We start from the raw sequence: 16,737 nt of genomic DNA on the forward strand, positions 1-16,737 counted from the left end.
GGGGGCTTGTGGCTTGTGCCTGGAGTACGTGCTGCTTTGCTCCTCTTTTCCCGCGCCAATCTTGCGAGCCTGTCCAGCTGGGAGTACATTTATCCCTACGGCCCTCGCCTCGGTTTTCACCCATAGCGAAGCCCGTAGGTGGGCTTAGCCCACACGAAGAAGAAATTATAGTTACTTAACGTAACTGCAGTTCTTCGAGTGTGGGCGTGCCCACCTACCAGCAGGCCCAGCTGGACCGCCTCCCTCTGTTGAGCTGGTTCGAAGAAGGGAGAGTGTTGGGGCCATGGGCCTTTTATAGGCCATAGGTTTCGCGGGCATGTGCCATGCCCTAGGCTGGATTGGCGCGGGTAAATTCTTTTATCTGTCTCAGTGCCCTGGCTACGCCAGAAGAGATCACCCATAGCGAAGCCCGTAGGTGGGCACGCCCACACTCGAAGAACTGCAGTTACGTTAAGTAACTATAATTTTCGCAACTTGCGTGGTCACTTTTCAGGGTCAATATCACAGAAATGCAAGTAAACTAACCTGCAAGTTTATGATGTTGATACAAATGCTCTCACAAAGGGCTGAGTTTAAAGTATGCCAAAAGAGACAAAACAATGTTCCATTAATAGAAAAAATTAATCTGGTATAGGGCCTCCTTTACGTTCTACACACAGTCTTCTTGGCTCTAAAGAGTAGGCTATTAAATTGAATAGTCAAATCATATGTTCTCTCTTTTTAATCAGTGAAAACAATGCATTATATATTTGACTGTTTTATTCATTCATGGAGTTTTATTCATTCATTCATTCATTTAAAAAAAATAAAATCTTTTTTCTACATAAGGCTCAATTTGCCGCCAGGACAGTAGATGGCGCCATGGCGTTTGCCGCGTCCCACCTACGAACCCGGAAGTGAACAATCCCGGCCGTGGCGCTTGTTGTGGGCTCGTGTTAGCGCTGCCATTGTAACGTAAAGGATACGCACTTTCAGAAAGAAAACTCTAAACAGCATTGGGATAAACATCTTCTCCTCAATCAGATGCTTCGCTACAGCAAAAGTTAACCATACGTTGTTTGTATTTAGCGGGCAGCGTTTTCGGAGATAAAGCTACCAGACAAAAGTCGCAGCCATGGCGGATGTAACTGCTCGTAGCTTGCAGTACGAGTACAAAGCCGTAAGTACACTTTGGAATTAAAGTACAACCTAAACACTTGCGCAAAACGTGTATCTTGTATCACAATAGCAAAATGTTTAACGTAACAGCTCACTGTACGTAATTACATCATAGCATTTGGCTTAGCGCTGACCTCTTGTTCTGTTTTGAATGAATCAAGAACTCAAACTTGGTGCTGCAAGCGGATCGGTCCCTGATCGACCGAACACGGAGAGATGAGCCCACGGGAGAGGTGCTGTCCCTTGTGGGGAAGCTGGAGGGGACCAAAATGGGTGATAAATCGCAGAGGACCAAGCCCCAAAAGCTGGAGGAGAGACGAGACAAGTCAGTAACCAGTATTTACAACCCTTTTCTTTGCCCAGTAATTATATTTATAGCTGTGGTTCTCAAAATTGCCACACTTCAGACTTCAGAAAATATTTGACCGTCCAGGTACCACCAGGTCTAGATCAAGATCAAATTCCTATTATGCGCTAAAGTGGTCTAAAATCAACCTAAATTGGACTAGGTTGGAGCAAACTGGGTGTAAATCATGTCCAACCCAGTAAAATACTTACTTAATTTGAAATGAGTAAGTCTAAATATGCACACGACCCCTAAGTCCGACATTTGAGAACCACCGAACTATAGCATTTACACTGGCTATGATGTGTTTGTTTTTTCTGATAAGGCGGAGAAAAAGAGATGAAGACAGACATGACATCAATAAAATGAAAGGCTTCACCCTGCTTTCTGAAGGCATTGATGATATGGTGGGAATCGTGTACAAGCCTAAAACCAAAGAAACGCGAGAGACCTACGAAGTGCTACTGAGCTTCATACATGCTGCTCTTGGCGATCAGGTCAGACTAATTTGATTTAATTTATGTTTGTTTTTATATTTTGTCTGTAACATTTTGTGTGCCTGTTTACCGTGCAGCCAAGAGACATCCTGTGTGGAGCCGCAGATGAAGTCCTGGCGGTGTTGAAAAATGACAAAATGAGGGACAAGGAAAGGCGGCGTGAGGTTGAGCAGCTTCTTGGCCCCGCTGATGACACACGTTATCATGTGCTGGTCAATCTCGGAAAGAAGATCACAGACTACGGCGGCGACAAGGATTTACAAAATATGGGTAAGATTATGCCTCTTTGAGTGGTTTAACTGAAGTTGTTAAGGCTTTTTTTTCTAAAATTCCTCTTTGTTTAGATGAGAACATTGATGAAACATATGGAGTGAATGTCCAGTTTGAATCTGATGAAGAGGTAGAAATTGTTTTTAATTTATTGTTGTCGTGTATAGATTATGAGTTAAATTATTTGCTGTTGTTTTGTATTTAGGAGGGTGATGAAGACCAGTTTGGTGAGGTACGAGATGAGCATTCAGATGAAGACAGTGAGGGAGAAGAAGCAGACGTTGGCAGCACTCTTACAGCAAATGTGAGTAGTTTTATACATTTATTAAACACACTAATAGATCAGAAGTAGCAGCTTGGAATAGTTTAACGATAGCCTGGAATAAATTAAGCATGCTTCTTGTTTAGCTTGGTGCCACCGGTGATGTGATGGCCGTCAAGAAAAAGGATCTACATCCAAGAGACATCGATGCTTTCTGGCTGCAGCGTCAGCTCAGTCGTTTCTATGACGATGCCATCGTTTCACAAAAGAAAGCTGATGAAGTACTGGAAATTCTCAAGGTATTGTTTTCATGTTTGATTTCTATTGCTTCATGTTTGTTACCTCGCGACTATGTGTGGACATTCGAGTGAAATGTTGTGACCTTCTGCCTCAGACGGCCAGTGACGATCGAGAATGTGAGAACCAGCTGGTGCTGCTGCTCGGATTTAATACATTTGATTTCATTAAAGTTCTCCGCCAACATCGTCGAATGAGTACGTTGCTGTTGCAGAAAAACTTTGCATAATATATTGATTTGTAAATCTACTTAATTAAACTTTCAAATATCTTCTTTGACACACAGTTCAGTATTGTACCATGCTGGCAAGTGCACAGAGTGAGGCAGAAAAAGAACGCATCATTGGAAAGATGGAGTCAGATCAGGAGTTGTCAAAAATCCTTTATCAGCTGCAGGAGACCGAGAAGGAGGATATTATTCGGGTAATGTTTTGTTTGATATTTTAAAAGCACACATTGCTTTTTAGGTTTGTAACCTCATAATCTTTCTTTTTAGGAGGAGCGATCTCGCAGAGAAAGGGTCAGAAAGTCCCGTGTTGATGACTTGGAGGCGATGGACGTTGACCATGGAGAGGTGACTTATGTGCTTAAAGCTGCTTCATTGTGATCTACACAACCTATGAAAGCAATGTGCTTACACCCTCTTTGTTCTGCAGTCGATCGCCCCTCGACAGTTACTAGACTTGGATGACCTGGCTTTCACACAAGGAAGTCACTTTATGGCAAACAAGCGCTGTCAGCTTCCAGATGGTTCATTTCGCAAACAGCGCAAAGGCTATGAAGAAGTGCATGTGCCAGCCCTCAAACCAAAGCCTTTTTCTGATGATGAGGTTGGTTTTCCCTTGAAAAAAAACACAACATGTTTCCTATTAAACTTTTTGCTGAATATTTTTCATGACTGTAAGTCATCCTCCCTCCTTCCTCCCTTTAGACTCTGGTTGCCATTGACAAATTGCCCAAATACGCTCAGGCTGGGTTTGAGGGATTCAAAAACCTCAACCGCATCCAGAGCAAGCTGTTCAAGACCACCATGGACAGTGATGAGAACCTTCTCGTGTGTGCTCCTACAGTAAGTAAATTCTACTGACTCATTATAGATGCATCACAATAAAAATGAATGGTAAGCGATATTTATTAATAAAATGTACCTTTTTTGTTTCTAGGGAGCTGGTAAGACAAACGTAGCTCTGATGGCCATGTTGAGAGAAATCGGAAAACATATCAACGTTGACGGGACCATTAATGTAGATGATTTCAAAATAATTTACATCGCTCCAATGCGCTCTTTGGTACAAGAAATGGTGGGAAGTTTTGGCAAGGTGATTATTATTATTATTATTTATTATTCTTTTGAGCTGCAGGAGAAAGTGTTAAATTGTTTTATGCTAAATTAATTGTTAAAAACTGATCATTTCCAGCGCTTGGCAAGTTATGGCATCACAGTGTCAGAGCTGACGGGAGACCACCAACTGTGTAAAGAGGAGATCAATGCCACTCAAATCATTGTGTGCACCCCTGAGAAATGGGACATTATAACAAGGAAAGGTGGAGAGCGCACTTATACCCAGCTCGTGCGCCTGATTATCATTGTGAGTATATGTGGCTTGATGAAAATAATAATACTTGGTGAATAGTATGTCTTTGTGCTGTTTGTTTAAAACATATACTGTATGTGCAGGATGAAATCCACCTGCTGCATGACGACCGAGGGCCTGTTTTGGAGTCTCTTATCGCGAGAACCATTCGTAATGTGGAGCTGACTCAGGAAGATGTGCGTCTGATTGGACTCAGTGCCACATTGCCAAACTACGAGGATGTGGCCACATGTCTGCGTGTGGACCCTGCCAAAGGCCTCTTCTATTTCGACAACAGGTATTACTATGATAACCTGCTTTCAACTAAGCAATTGACCAGAGGTATAAAGGTATTGTACAAATGTTTGGTTTAAAATGTCTAACTGTGTGAAATCTTCCCAAGTTTCCGGCCTGTGCCCCTGGAGCAGACCTATGTTGGAATCACAGAGAAAAAGGCTATAAAGCGTTTCCAGATTATGAATGAGATTGTTTATGAAAAGATTATGGAGCATGCTGGAAAGAATCAGGTGTGTGTTTTCATATTTAAACATAATTCGGCTTTTTATTTTTTGACTCGCTGAATTGTAAACAATGCCATGTCCTCAACAGGTGCTGGTATTTGTGCACTCGAGGAAGGAGACTGGGAAAACTGCCAGGGCAATAAGGGACATGTGTTTAGAGAAGGACACTCTGGGTCTCTTCCTCAGGGAGGGTTCAGCTTCTACTGAAGTGTTGAGAACTGAGGCTGAACAGTGTAAAGTGAGTAACTAAAGTTATGCCGTGTATTTCTGTGTATTTCAGTCCTAGTACCTCAAACCTGTAATGTTTTGTTCAGAACCTTGAGCTGAAGGATTTGCTGCCTTACGGCTTTGCGATTCATCATGCCGGTATGACTCGAGTGGACCGTACCCTGGTGGAGGATTTGTTTGCTGATCGTCACATCCAGGTGCTGGTGTCTACAGCCACTCTGGCCTGGGGTGTCAACTTGCCCGCTCACACCGTCATCATCAAAGGCACTCAGGTGTACAGCCCTGAGAAGGGCAGGTGGACGGAGCTCGGAGCACTCGACATTTTACAGGTGAGTCAGACTTGGTTCATGTGAACAATGCTCTATTGCCTGCATTTAACATAAACTTAATCAATCACACTTTCAGATGCTTGGTCGAGCGGGACGTCCTCAGTATGACACAAAGGGAGAGGGAATTCTGATCACATCCCACGGAGAACTGCAGTATTATCTGTCTTTGCTGAACCAGCAGCTGCCCATTGAGAGTCAAATGGTGGCAAAGCTGCCTGACATGCTCAATGCTGAAATTGTACTTGGCAATGTGCAAAATGTCAAGGTAAGTAAATAATATTATACAGCCTCTCCGCAATGATTACTAATATTAGATTATTGGAATACTGTCATTCACATTATACACTGTGATTTGTTTCAGGATGCCGTGAACTGGCTTGGTTACACATACTTGTATGTACGAATGCTCCGTAACCCCACTCTGTATGGAGTTTCCCATGATGACAAGAGCATAGACCCGCTCCTGGAGCGCCGCAGGACTGACCTCATACACACTGCAGCCAATGTCCTGGACAAAAACAACCTGGTTAAATATGACAAGAGGACGGGCTCTTTCCAGGTTTATTGTCCATTTCTTTGAATTAGATATACATTAGATGGAACCTTTAATATGGCATAATATAAAGTATCTCTTTTCCTTAAGGTCACCGATCTGGGCCGCATCGCGAGTCACTTCTACATCACACATGACTCAATTCAGACGTACAATCAGCTGCTGAAGCCCACTTTGAGTGAGATTGAACTCTTCCGGGTCTTTTCCCTTTCCTCTGAGTTCAGGAACATCACAGTCAGAGAGGTAAAGAATAGTGTAATAATAATGATAAACACAAGCTAAATGAAGGCAACAAAATGCAGCATTTGTAAATGCATCCATGTGTTTGTGCTTAAGGAGGAGAAGTTGGAGCTTCAGAAGTTGCTGGAGCGTGTCCCCATCCCAGTAAAGGAAAGCATTGAAGAACCAAGTGCAAAGGTGTTGAACAAATCTGCATTTCTTAAAACAACATTGTTTTTGTCAAAGCTAAACCACTTATTTTGTTCACAGATTAATGTGCTGCTCCAAGCGTACATCTCTCAGCTCAAACTGGAGGGTTTTGCACTTATGGCAGACATGGTCTATGTTACACAGGTATGAACGCGCAGTGCAGACATACAACATGACAGGAAGCTGTACAGCGCCTCTTATGACTCTTTATTCTTTCAGAGCGCTGGCAGACTTATGCGGGCCATTTTTGAGATTGTTCTGAACAGAGGCTGGGCCCAACTCAGTGACAAGACGATGAACCTTTGCAAGATGATTGACAAAAGAATGTATGGTTTATTTAATGCTTTCATTTCTACACTGCACATTCTTTAAAGCAATACTGGTTATTTCAGTGTACATTTTATATCATAGGTGGCAGTCAATGTCTCCATTGAGACAGTTCAGAAAGCTTCCAGAGGAAGTGATCAAAAAGATTGAAAAGAAAAACTTCCCCTTTGAGCGTCTGTATGATCTCAACCACAATGAAATTGGTTAGTTTCTATCACAAACTGAATACTTCTATATTTAAGTCTGGAGTTCTGTTAACAGTTTACAATTTACCTTCAGGTGAGCTCATCCGAATGCCTAAAATGGGGAAGACCATTCACAAATATGTGCACCAGTTTCCTAAACTGGACTTGGCTGTTCATTTGCAGCCCATCACTCGCTCCACACTGAAGGTGGAGCTCACGGTTACTCCAGACTTTCAGTGGGACGACAAGGTCAGTATTTGAGTATTTTAGACTGTGTCTGCTTTCTAAGAATCCTGTTTTACAATAATGATATTCTTCCCTAGATTCACGCAACATCCGAGGCTTTCTGGATCCTGGTTGAGGATGTGGACAGTGAAGTCATCCTGCATCACGAATACTTCCTGCTCAAATCCAAATACGCCCAGGACGAACACCTCGTGACATTTTTCGTCCCGGTGTTTGAGCCTCTGCCTCCACAATATTTCATCCGAGTGCTCTCAGACCGCTGGCTCTGTAAGTGTTTTATATATAAAGATGTTTCATGTGGTTTCTGTTACATATTTAATGACTATCTGTCCATCTGTAGCCTGTGAGACTCAGCTGCCTGTCTCCTTCCGTCACCTGATCCTTCCAGAGAAGTACCCTCCTCCCACAGAGCTGCTGGACCTGCAGCCGCTGCCCGTCACTGCCCTCAGGAACTCTGCCTTCGAGGCTCTGTACCAGAACAAGTTCCCATTCTTCAACCCCATTCAAACTCAAGGTACACATTTAAATAAGCTCTTTCTGTGATAAGCGTTCACTTCACGTGCTCAATATACTCTTTTTTGTTTTTGTTTTATTTTATTAGTTTTCAATGCCATCTACAACAGTGATGATAATGTGTTTGTGGGAGCCCCAACTGGGAGCGGCAAGACCATTTGTGCTGAATTTGCCATCTTGAGAATGCTCCTACACAACGCTGAGGGCCGCTGTGTCTATATCACACCTATGGAGGCACTGGCTGAACAAGTAAGAAATAATGATGAAAACTACATTAAACTCTAAATATTTGTGTTTGTGTTGGTTGACATACCTTTCTTGATTTTATTAGGTGTTTGTTGACTGGCACCAAAAGTTTCAAGACATCCTGAACAAAAAGGTGGTGCTCCTCACGGGAGAGACGAGCACAGACCTGAAGCTTCTGGGGAAAGGAGACATTATTGTCAGTACTCCAGACAAGTGGGATATCCTGTCCCGCCGCTGGAAACAGAGGAAGAATGTCCAAAACGTCAGCCTCTTCATTGTCGACGAAACACACCTGATTGGAGGAGAAAATGGGGTGAGTTTACACTGACATTTTGAAACTACTATTGATGAACCCACATCTAAAATAAATCTTTAAATGTTAAACTTTTCCTCTTTCAGCCTGTGCTCGAGGTCATCTGCTCCAGAATGAGATACATCTCCTCTCAGATCGAGCGTCCCATTCGTATCGTCGCGCTGAGTTCCTCTTTGTCCAATGCCAAAGATGTGGCGCACTGGCTCGGCTGCAGCACCACAGCAACGTTCAACTTCCATCCCAACGTCAGACCAGTGCCACTGGAGCTGCACATTCAGGTCAGTGAGGAAGTGGCGACTGTGGACTCGAAATTGTTCTAGTTTTTATATGCTTTTATAATGCTCAGAAACTAGAGTTAACACATTAAGTAATTCCATTTGTTGTCTTTTTTTCATTGTTTGTTTAGGGCTTCAATGTGAGTCACACGCAGACCCGCCTCCTGTCCATGGCTAAGCCCGTGTACCACGCCATCATGAAGCACTCGCCCTCGAAACCCGCTGTAGTGTTTGTGCCGTCCCGTCGACAGACCCGCCTCACCGCTATCGACATCCTCACCTTCTGCGCTGCCGATGTGGTCCCTCAGAGGTAAGTCTTTTCCTATCAGTGTTCAATTCATCTGCATGGGGAAAAGAGCTAAAAAATTGAGTTTTTTTTGTTGTTTTTTTAGGTTTCTGCATTGCAACGAGAAAGACCTGGCACCGTTCCTGGAGAAAATCAATGACGCCACGCTGAAAGAGACTTTGGCTAATGGTGTGGGATACCTGCACGAAGGCTTGTCTGCCACGGAGCGCAAAATAGTCGAGCAGCTTTTTAACTCCGGTATGGCTCACCACTCCTCTGCACTTGTTGCCCTCGATCCTCCATAGCTTTGATACTTATTGTTGGGAGTGTTTCTGTTCAAAGGTGCGGTGCAGGTCGTGGTGTCCTCTCGCTCACTGTGCTGGGGCATTAACATCTCCGCCCATCTGGTCATCGTCATGGACACTCAGTACTACAATGGCAAAATCAACTCGTAAGTGGCCTTGTTCTTCGCACACAGTAGTTTCTGCATTCTTTTTCTAATTGTATAATGTAAATTCTGTTAGCTATGTGGACTACCCCATATATGACATCCTCCAAATGGTGGGCAAAGCGAACAGACCGATGTTGGATGATGAAGGCCGTTGTGTCATCATGTGCCAGGGCTCAAAGAAGGTACAGACTCTTTACTGTGGATTGAGGAAGTATGCAATGCCTCCCTATTCATTCCTGATACTGACATGTTATTTTTTTAATCATAAAAACCATCACCTTTTTTGACATTTTCCTTCATTGCTTTTTTCGCCTTTTTTTATTTGTTGCTTTTTTGTCACTTATTCATTGCTTTTTTGTCAGTTATTCGTCGCTTTTTTGTCAGTTATTTGACGCTTTTGTGTCAGTTATTCGTCGCTTTATTGTCAGTTATTCATCGCCTTTTTGTCAGTTATTCGTCGCTTTATTGTCAGTTATTCGTCGCTTTATCGTCAGTTATTCGTCACTTTATTGTCAGTTATTCGTCGCTTTATCGTCAGTTATTCGTCACTTTATCGTCAGTTATTCGTCACTTTATTTTCAGTTATTCGTCGCTTTATTGTCAGTTATTCGTCGCTTTATTGTCAGTTATTCGTCGCTTTATTGTCAGTTATTCATCGCCTTTTTGTCAGTTATTCGTCGCTTTATCGTCAGTTATTTGACGCTTTTTTGTCAGTTATTTGTCGCTTTATTGTCAGTTATTTGACGCTTTTTTGTCAGTTATTCGTCGGTTTATTGTCAGTTATTCATCTCCTTTTTGTCAGTTATACGTCGCTTTATTGTCAGTTATTCGTCACTTTATCGTCAGTTATTTGACGCTTTTTTGTCAGTTATTCGTCGGTTTATTGTCAGTTATTCATCGCCTTTTTGTCAGTTATTCATCGCTTTATTGTCAGTTATTCGTCGCTTTATCGTCAGTTATTCGTCGCTTTATTGTCAGTTATTCATTGCTATTTTGTCAGTTATTAATTGCTTTTTTGTCACTTTTTCATTGCTTTTTTTGTCAGTTATTCATTGCCTTTTTGTCACTAGAATAAGCACTGTTGTCTATAATGTTTGCTTTTATTGATAGGACTTCTTCAAGAAGTTCCTGTATGAGCCTCTGCCAGTGGAGTCTCACTTGGACCACTGCCTCCACGACCACTTCAACGCTGAAATCGTCACAAAGACAGTGGAGAACAAGCAGGACGCGGTGGACTACCTGACCTGGACATTCCTCTACCGCCGCATGACCCAGAACCCCAACTACTACAATCTGCAAGGTCAGCCACAAAAGCACCTATGAATAATCTACACCGTTATGCAGAATATGTTGAGAAATGCTTCAGAAATTTCAAGAAATGAAACGTCAATAGACAAAATGACAGGACAGAGTAGTAAGGCTTCTGATTCGGAGTATACTATTCCAAGGATCTTAAATTGTTGTTTATTTTTAGGCATGTCCCATCGTCACCTGTCGGACCACCTGTCTGAGTTGGTGGAGAACACGCTTCATGACCTGGAGCAGTCCAAGTGTATCAGCATTGAGGACGAGATGGACGTGGCCCCCCTGAACCTGGGCATGATCGCTGCCTACTACTACATCAACTACACCACAATCGGTGAGTCCAAAAGCAAACACCTGCTCATTATTACGCCCTATTGGGAAGAGTCTTTTGAATTGTGTCTCTTGTTTTTGTCTAACAGAGCTGTTCAGTATGTCTCTCAACGCTAAAACGAAGATCCGAGGGCTGATTGAGATCATCTCTAATGCTGCTGAATACAAACACATTCCAATAAGGCACCATGAAGATACACTTCTCAGACAGGTACTGAACATGTTATTTGATTATTAAGCGTATTAAAGATAAGGCTGCATAAAAAATAGTCTTGAATATTGTTATAAAATTAAAACGGCTCTTAAAGAAGACCTAAGTAACTTGCTAGGATGATTGGGGGGTCTTTCATCTCCCCCTAGTATCTCTGGCCAGAAAACTTTCCTGGAATCATGACTGGAATCACGAAGAAGAAACTAACAGGCTAACGGGCAAAGCTAACTGCGGCTAGCGCCACTTAAACAGTATTTACAGCCAAGTTTGAGTGAAAAAAATTATCTCCATTATGTAATTGGATGTACAATATCCCTCTCTCCCTTTGTCTTTTCTGTCGGCGTAGTATTTTCTCTCACGGACAATTAATGAGTAAAAAACGCAACATGCTACAACACCTGCAGTTGCGCTTATGGCCTCTAGGGGCACGAGTTACTGAGTTCTGCTTTAAATAAATAGGAAAAGAATCATCACTAAAACTGAGCGAGGGCACATTTTTCAGTTCCTATGCCTTTTTGTCGTGATCTGTTAGCTTTTTTTTTTCTATTTTCTCACTTAGAAGAATACTGTGGCTTTTTGTGATATGAATATTGCATATATTGTGCCGCTAGTTATAGATATTATAGATCTTCGATAAATGTGTGTTGTAAACAAACGTACATATTCTGTTAGCTTTTACATGCTGCATATTTATATCGTATTCTAAACATGTTGTTCTGTCACAGCTGGCTCAGAAAGTGCCTCACAAACTGAATAACCCCAAGTTCAACGACCCACACGTGAAGACGAACCTGCTGCTTCAGGCTCATCTGTCGAGGATGCAGCTGAGTGCAGAGCTGCAGTCAGACACAGAGGACATCCTGAGCAAGGTCTGTTTAAAGCTGCCGTTTATGGTAAATCCATATGTTCTAATTCAGTAACGTTTATTTGCTGTGTTGTAGGCCGTTCGTCTCATTCAGGCCTGTGTGGACGTACTGTCCAGTAACGGGTGGTTGAGTCCCGCCCTGGCTGCCATGGAATTGGCCCAAATGGTGACACAGGCCATGTGGTCCAAGGACTCGTACCTCAAACAGCTGCCCTTCTTCACCTCGGAGCACATCAAACGCTGCACTGACAAGGTACATGGATTTTATATTTCTGTAATTGAGGCATATTTTCATCATCATGTTATAGATGATTCAGGTCCATAAATATTTGGACAGTGAAAGTATTCAGGCTTAGTCATTAATCAATTATTCATGCATCACATGAATGATCGCATTTTGAGGGACTATTTTCTAGCAGATCACTCCGCTGCTGTGTAGCTATACAACCACAAAGCTGATGCTGCTCAAATATAAGTTCTTATAAATGCAAAATGGTTAAAATTATTCAATCAACACAGATATTTATATCGTTAGTCTGCCGTTATAAGGGATTTGCCTCAGGTGCACTGTGGAGCGGGTCAGACTGTTTTTTAATGCAGGCTAGCTGTTACCGTAGAAACGCGCTAGCCTTGCACTAGCCTAGCGCCACGAAACTCTTCAAATACAAAGACTGCATGAATTACAAAAAAATATCTCCAGAAATCAGCAACACTCTGTATGACTAGGAAATGAGGCCTGAAATATCACTTTAAGCGGTCATCTGTACTGGGTTTATGTAATTGTGGATGTCAACAACATGTACACTAACCCTGTACAGATGACGCTTATTAATGTTCTTTATACGTTTGTATTTATTCAGATATTTTTCATGCAATAGAGAAACAAAATATAAAGTCTGAAATGGAATAGACAGAAGCTAAAGCATATTTCGCCTATGAAAAATGTCCACTTTTAATAGTTAAGATGTGGGCAGTGACATACAGAATTGTGGAACCCATAGACATTCCCCAAATACTTTCCTGAAACAATTCCTAATGAGTTTCAGCCAATGTTCAATATCGGCTCCCTGCAAAGGAGTCAACTTCATTTTAAGAGCCTGTAATTCCTGAACAGTTCCTCCAATTGTGTGGATCTTACTTACTCTTATTTGTTTTGTCTAACTGGCTTTTGTTTCCTTAAGGGCGTGGAGAGCATCTTTGACATTATGGAGATGGAGGATGATGATCGTACCGCTCTCCTGCAGCTGACAGACGGACAGATGACAGATGTTGCGCGTTTCTGCAATCGCTATCCCAACATTGAGCTTTCCTATGAAGTGGCTGAAAAGGACAACATTAAGAGGTATCACTGGCAAATACACCAGTGAATCTGAACCAGAGTGTGCTGTTCTTGTGATTTTTAAACTTTTACTTTTTACAGTGGCAGTCCAGTCTTGGTTCAAGTTCAGCTGGAAAGAGAAGAGGAGGTGACTGGACCGGTTATTGCCCCGCTCTTCCCTCAGGTCAGTGCTGAACTACATTGGTTACACGGTATTTTGGTAGCTTGAGTCGCGTCTGAACTTAAATCATGTCCTTTAGAAACGTGAGGAAGGCTGGTGGGTGGTCATTGGAGACCCCAAGTCTAACAGCCTCATTTCTATTAAGAGGTTGACTCTGCAGCAGAAAGCAAAGGTCAGTTTCCATGTTTATAATTTTGCCATTTGTACTTCTTCATAACAAACCCATGTCCTTATGTCTTGGTTTTGTCAATCTTAGGTCAAGTTGGACTTTGTAGCTCCAGCTATGGGCGTTCACAACTACACACTGTACTTCATGAGCGACGCGTATATGGGCTGTGACCAGGAGTACAAGTTCAGTGCGGATGTGAAAGAGGCAGAGAGCGAAGGAGAAAGTGACTCGGACTAAATGTGAATTACACGTTTCTTAGTCACTAGTGTAGATAAACCTGTCAGGCATGTATCTTTTGCAGTACTTGTGCTCTTTTCTGTTTAGATCATCATAATAAACCCCTGGATTATTATTTTTAATGTTTGAACTATTTTTAAGATAATTCATCAAGTTTCTCCCATAAAGGTTTCTTTATCTTATTTGCTTGCAAAAGAAAAGATTTCCAGATTTCTTTTCCAAGTCATTTTTAATGGTGTACTGTCAAAAATATTTTGTAATAAACAGAAATGACAATGAACATTTGGCATCATTTTTTTCCTTCTCAAAAGTAGCAGTTTAACATGGGCAAAACATTACAAATGACTAAACTCTAAAGCTTTATTTTATTATCGCAATCTGGTCCCTAAAAGCGTCTTTGCGAGCATAATTAGTCTCAACTATGTTTAATTTAATGCTGCAGGATCCTCACTTCTGACAAACACAAGCCACTGCGGTATAATCTCTGGCTGCTGGCATTTTAACATGTTATCTCAGGCTTATACCATGGTCTGGGTGAATACTGGATTCTGATTGGCTGGAAGGTGTCCGTTAAAAAGTGATAATATACACCTAGCCCAGCAGCCGTTAAATCACATTCTATGTTTCCATTGTAACGATAAACAACTGAGCTGGAACTACTTTCAGGTAAAACTGATTAAAAAGTGAAATTACTCCCGCCCAAATAATAAGCAAACAGGCCCCAATGAACAGCTTCAGTTGGCAGGACCATGGTATAAGCGGGATAATGCACTCCGTTATCAGAATAACTGGACGTTCACGCCTCCGTATTGTCCAGTTATTTCTGATAATGGACACTTCATTGTGCATTATCCCTTACATAAATGCTCAGTTCTCCTGAAACCTCCAAATGGCGATATCTCCGTTATCACTGCAGGAGGCCAGAAGTCCTGCCTCCTTCGGGTTCCAGGCGACACAGTTCACGTCTTGATCATGAGCTTTGGTCACCTGAGCAGCCAATGAGAACACAGGCTGCTCTGGATCAGCCGTTTCATCTTCTCGAAATATTCTTACACCATCGTCACCGCAGGCAGTTGCCAGGGCTCCGGTCAGACGACACCTAAACAGATACAGAAGATTATACTGTGGTATTTTAATAATACATGTTATTTGTATTGCGCTTTTCTAGACACTCAAAAACACATTTACTTATTTAGACATTTTTTCATACCAGGAAATGTCATAGACTGTTCGACCATGGTACCCAGACAAAGTGCAAACACATTTCCAAGATATGTCTCCTGTTGAGAGAGGATTTGAGACAGCAACATTAGATCTATTACACTAACAGCCTTTTAAAGACTGGATGACTAAGTTGAAAATTCACCCTGTCCATCCTCAGGGGAGCAGTCTTTCCAGATCTTTACAGTGCGGTCATCACTGCAGGAGGCAAGTCTCTTTCCAGTGGCGTCGAAGGCCAGACCCCAGACTGTGGATGTGTGTCCTTGTAACGTGACCCGGCACTCCCAGTCATCATCATCCTCTTTATAGATACAGATGTTGTTGTCATAGCTCGCTGATGCTAAAAGCTGCTCAAATTTGAACAAAACATGTGGTTTTAATTTGCCATTTGCTGCACTAAATCTGGATTTACAAGACATACTTCCAGTGTAGGGTGCCACACAACATGCTTGACGTCTTGCGTGTGGGAGTTGACAACAGTCACACACTCGTACTCATCTTCTTCATCAACTACACATTAATTAGAAAATAGAAATAGGAGAAACCTTACAAAAACAATACTTTTTTTTTTTTTTTTAACATAATGTTGGAGACACAAACCTTCCCAAACCCAGACACTCTTGTCTCTGCTACATGTGGCCAGCAGATTCCCTGAGGGGGCCCAGGCCACACATTTAACCTCGTTCTCATGACCTTCCAGGACAGTCAGACTCTATGACAGGTAACATGTGAACTAATTTACATAAACAAACACAAGGAAATGATTTTAATCAAACTGTATACCTCAAATTCATCGTTCTTCTTTTTCCATATGCAGGTGGTGGCATCGAAGCTGGCAGAGGCCAAATAATTTCCGCAGGGGGACCAGGCAACTTTCCTCACAGTGCGCTGATGTCCATCCTCAAGTACACTCTTGCATATCCACGTGTCACCTGAAACACATTTATTAACGTGTTATTACGATCTAAAACACTTACTACATTACTATATCGCATGTCAGTATTTGTGAGTAAGTAGTTTTACGTGTGGTGGCATGCCTCACCTTCTCGACCCCATATCCGGATGGCCTTGTCCCCTCCACATGAGGCAAACAGCGTCCCGTTTGGGCTCCAACTCACGAACCAACACCGAGAGTCAGGGTGTGCGCTCAGCCTCTGGACCAAAGACAACGCCTCCTTCATGATCCTAAAAATGATCTAGCTTTTATGACAAGGAAATAACACGGATGTCTTCGTTAGTGAAGACTACGCCAAGCGAGAGCTTGTTGCTGCGACTCAACCCAAATATGTCACGTGTTTAATCAAACATTAACACATCGAAGCACGAGAATAATACAACATCCATAAACGATAACTGACACCACAGATCAAACAATAAAACTCAACATAGTAAAGTGAAACAAAAACTACTGCACTACAGAGATGCCGCCATCTTTACTTTCAAAGACGCAAAGCATTATGGGAGAATGTACTTTGGCTACAAAGTGTTTTAAAATCCTAAACATAAGAAAATGGCTTATGGAATTTTGTAGTCATTAATTATTGCATTTATTTTGATTATGTAGGTACGAGTTGTCAAAGGAGGAAGTAACTTA

General features: G+C 42.1%; 2 protein-coding genes across 2 annotated transcripts; one reads left to right on the forward strand and one right to left on the reverse strand.

The window, feature by feature from the left end:
- The first annotated feature begins 896 nt into the window (after nt 1–896).
- Nucleotides 897–14,071, forward strand: snrnp200 (small nuclear ribonucleoprotein 200 (U5)). Its single transcript, XM_079577724.1, has 44 exons — nt 897–1,159; nt 1,320–1,483; nt 1,830–2,001; nt 2,079–2,271; nt 2,346–2,401; nt 2,477–2,575; nt 2,680–2,832; nt 2,928–3,027; nt 3,117–3,253; nt 3,327–3,404; nt 3,487–3,660; nt 3,762–3,899; nt 3,994–4,149; nt 4,249–4,419; nt 4,509–4,702; nt 4,808–4,931; nt 5,014–5,163; nt 5,240–5,482; nt 5,559–5,747; nt 5,844–6,041; nt 6,126–6,278; nt 6,372–6,452; nt 6,525–6,608; nt 6,684–6,790; nt 6,876–6,994; nt 7,071–7,225; nt 7,300–7,489; nt 7,563–7,736; nt 7,824–7,984; nt 8,067–8,294; nt 8,381–8,572; nt 8,701–8,879; nt 8,962–9,113; nt 9,198–9,306; nt 9,380–9,488; nt 10,417–10,606; nt 10,781–10,945; nt 11,031–11,152; nt 11,878–12,021; nt 12,094–12,270; nt 13,199–13,359; nt 13,438–13,519; nt 13,596–13,688; nt 13,773–14,071. The coding sequence occupies exons 1-44, from the start codon at nt 1,115–1,117 to the stop codon at nt 13,920–13,922; spliced, it is 6,411 nt and encodes a 2,136-aa protein (XP_079433850.1). The 5' UTR covers nt 897–1,114; the 3' UTR covers nt 13,923–14,071.
- Nucleotides 14,072–14,786: 715 nt separating this feature from the next.
- Nucleotides 14,787–16,581, reverse strand: ciao1 (cytosolic iron-sulfur assembly component 1). The gene is made up of 7 exons (XM_079556661.1): nt 16,186–16,581; nt 15,927–16,075; nt 15,744–15,855; nt 15,565–15,653; nt 15,289–15,490; nt 15,133–15,202; nt 14,787–15,021 (listed from the first exon to the last, which is right to left on the reverse strand). The coding sequence occupies exons 1-7, from the start codon at nt 16,322–16,324 to the stop codon at nt 14,790–14,792; spliced, it is 993 nt and encodes a 330-aa protein (XP_079412787.1). The 5' UTR covers nt 16,325–16,581; the 3' UTR covers nt 14,787–14,789.
- Nucleotides 16,582–16,737: the final 156 nt, after the last annotated feature.

The sequence above is a fragment of the Gobius niger genome (genome assembly GCF_951799975.1).
Source record: "Gobius niger genome assembly, chromosome: 1".
Lineage (NCBI taxonomy): Eukaryota > Metazoa > Chordata > Actinopteri > Gobiiformes > Gobiidae > Gobius > Gobius niger.

Bases quoted from the DNA above. Each gene is read 5' to 3' on its own strand.
- snrnp200 (XM_079577724.1), top strand. From the start codon at position 1,115: ATGGCGGATGTAACTGCTCGTAGCTTGCAGTACGAGTACAAAGCC. The intron at 6,791-6,875 runs GTATGGTTTATT...TTTATATCATAG, and splicing joins AAGATGATTGACAAAAGAAT to GTGGCAGTCAATGTCTCCAT. The intron at 8,573-8,700 runs GTCAGTGAGGAA...TTGTTTGTTTAG, and splicing joins CACTGGAGCTGCACATTCAG to GGCTTCAATGTGAGTCACAC.
- ciao1 (XM_079556661.1), bottom strand. From the start codon at position 16,324: ATGAAGGAGGCGTTGTCTTTGGTCCAGAGGCTGAGCGCACACCCTGAC. The intron at 16,076-16,185 runs GTGAGGCATGCC...AATGTGTTTCAG, and splicing joins CCGGATATGGGGTCGAGAAG to GTGACACGTGGATATGCAAG. The intron at 15,203-15,288 runs GTGAATTTTCAA...CTCTCTCAACAG, and splicing joins CTCCCCTGAGGATGGACAGG to GAGACATATCTTGGAAATGT.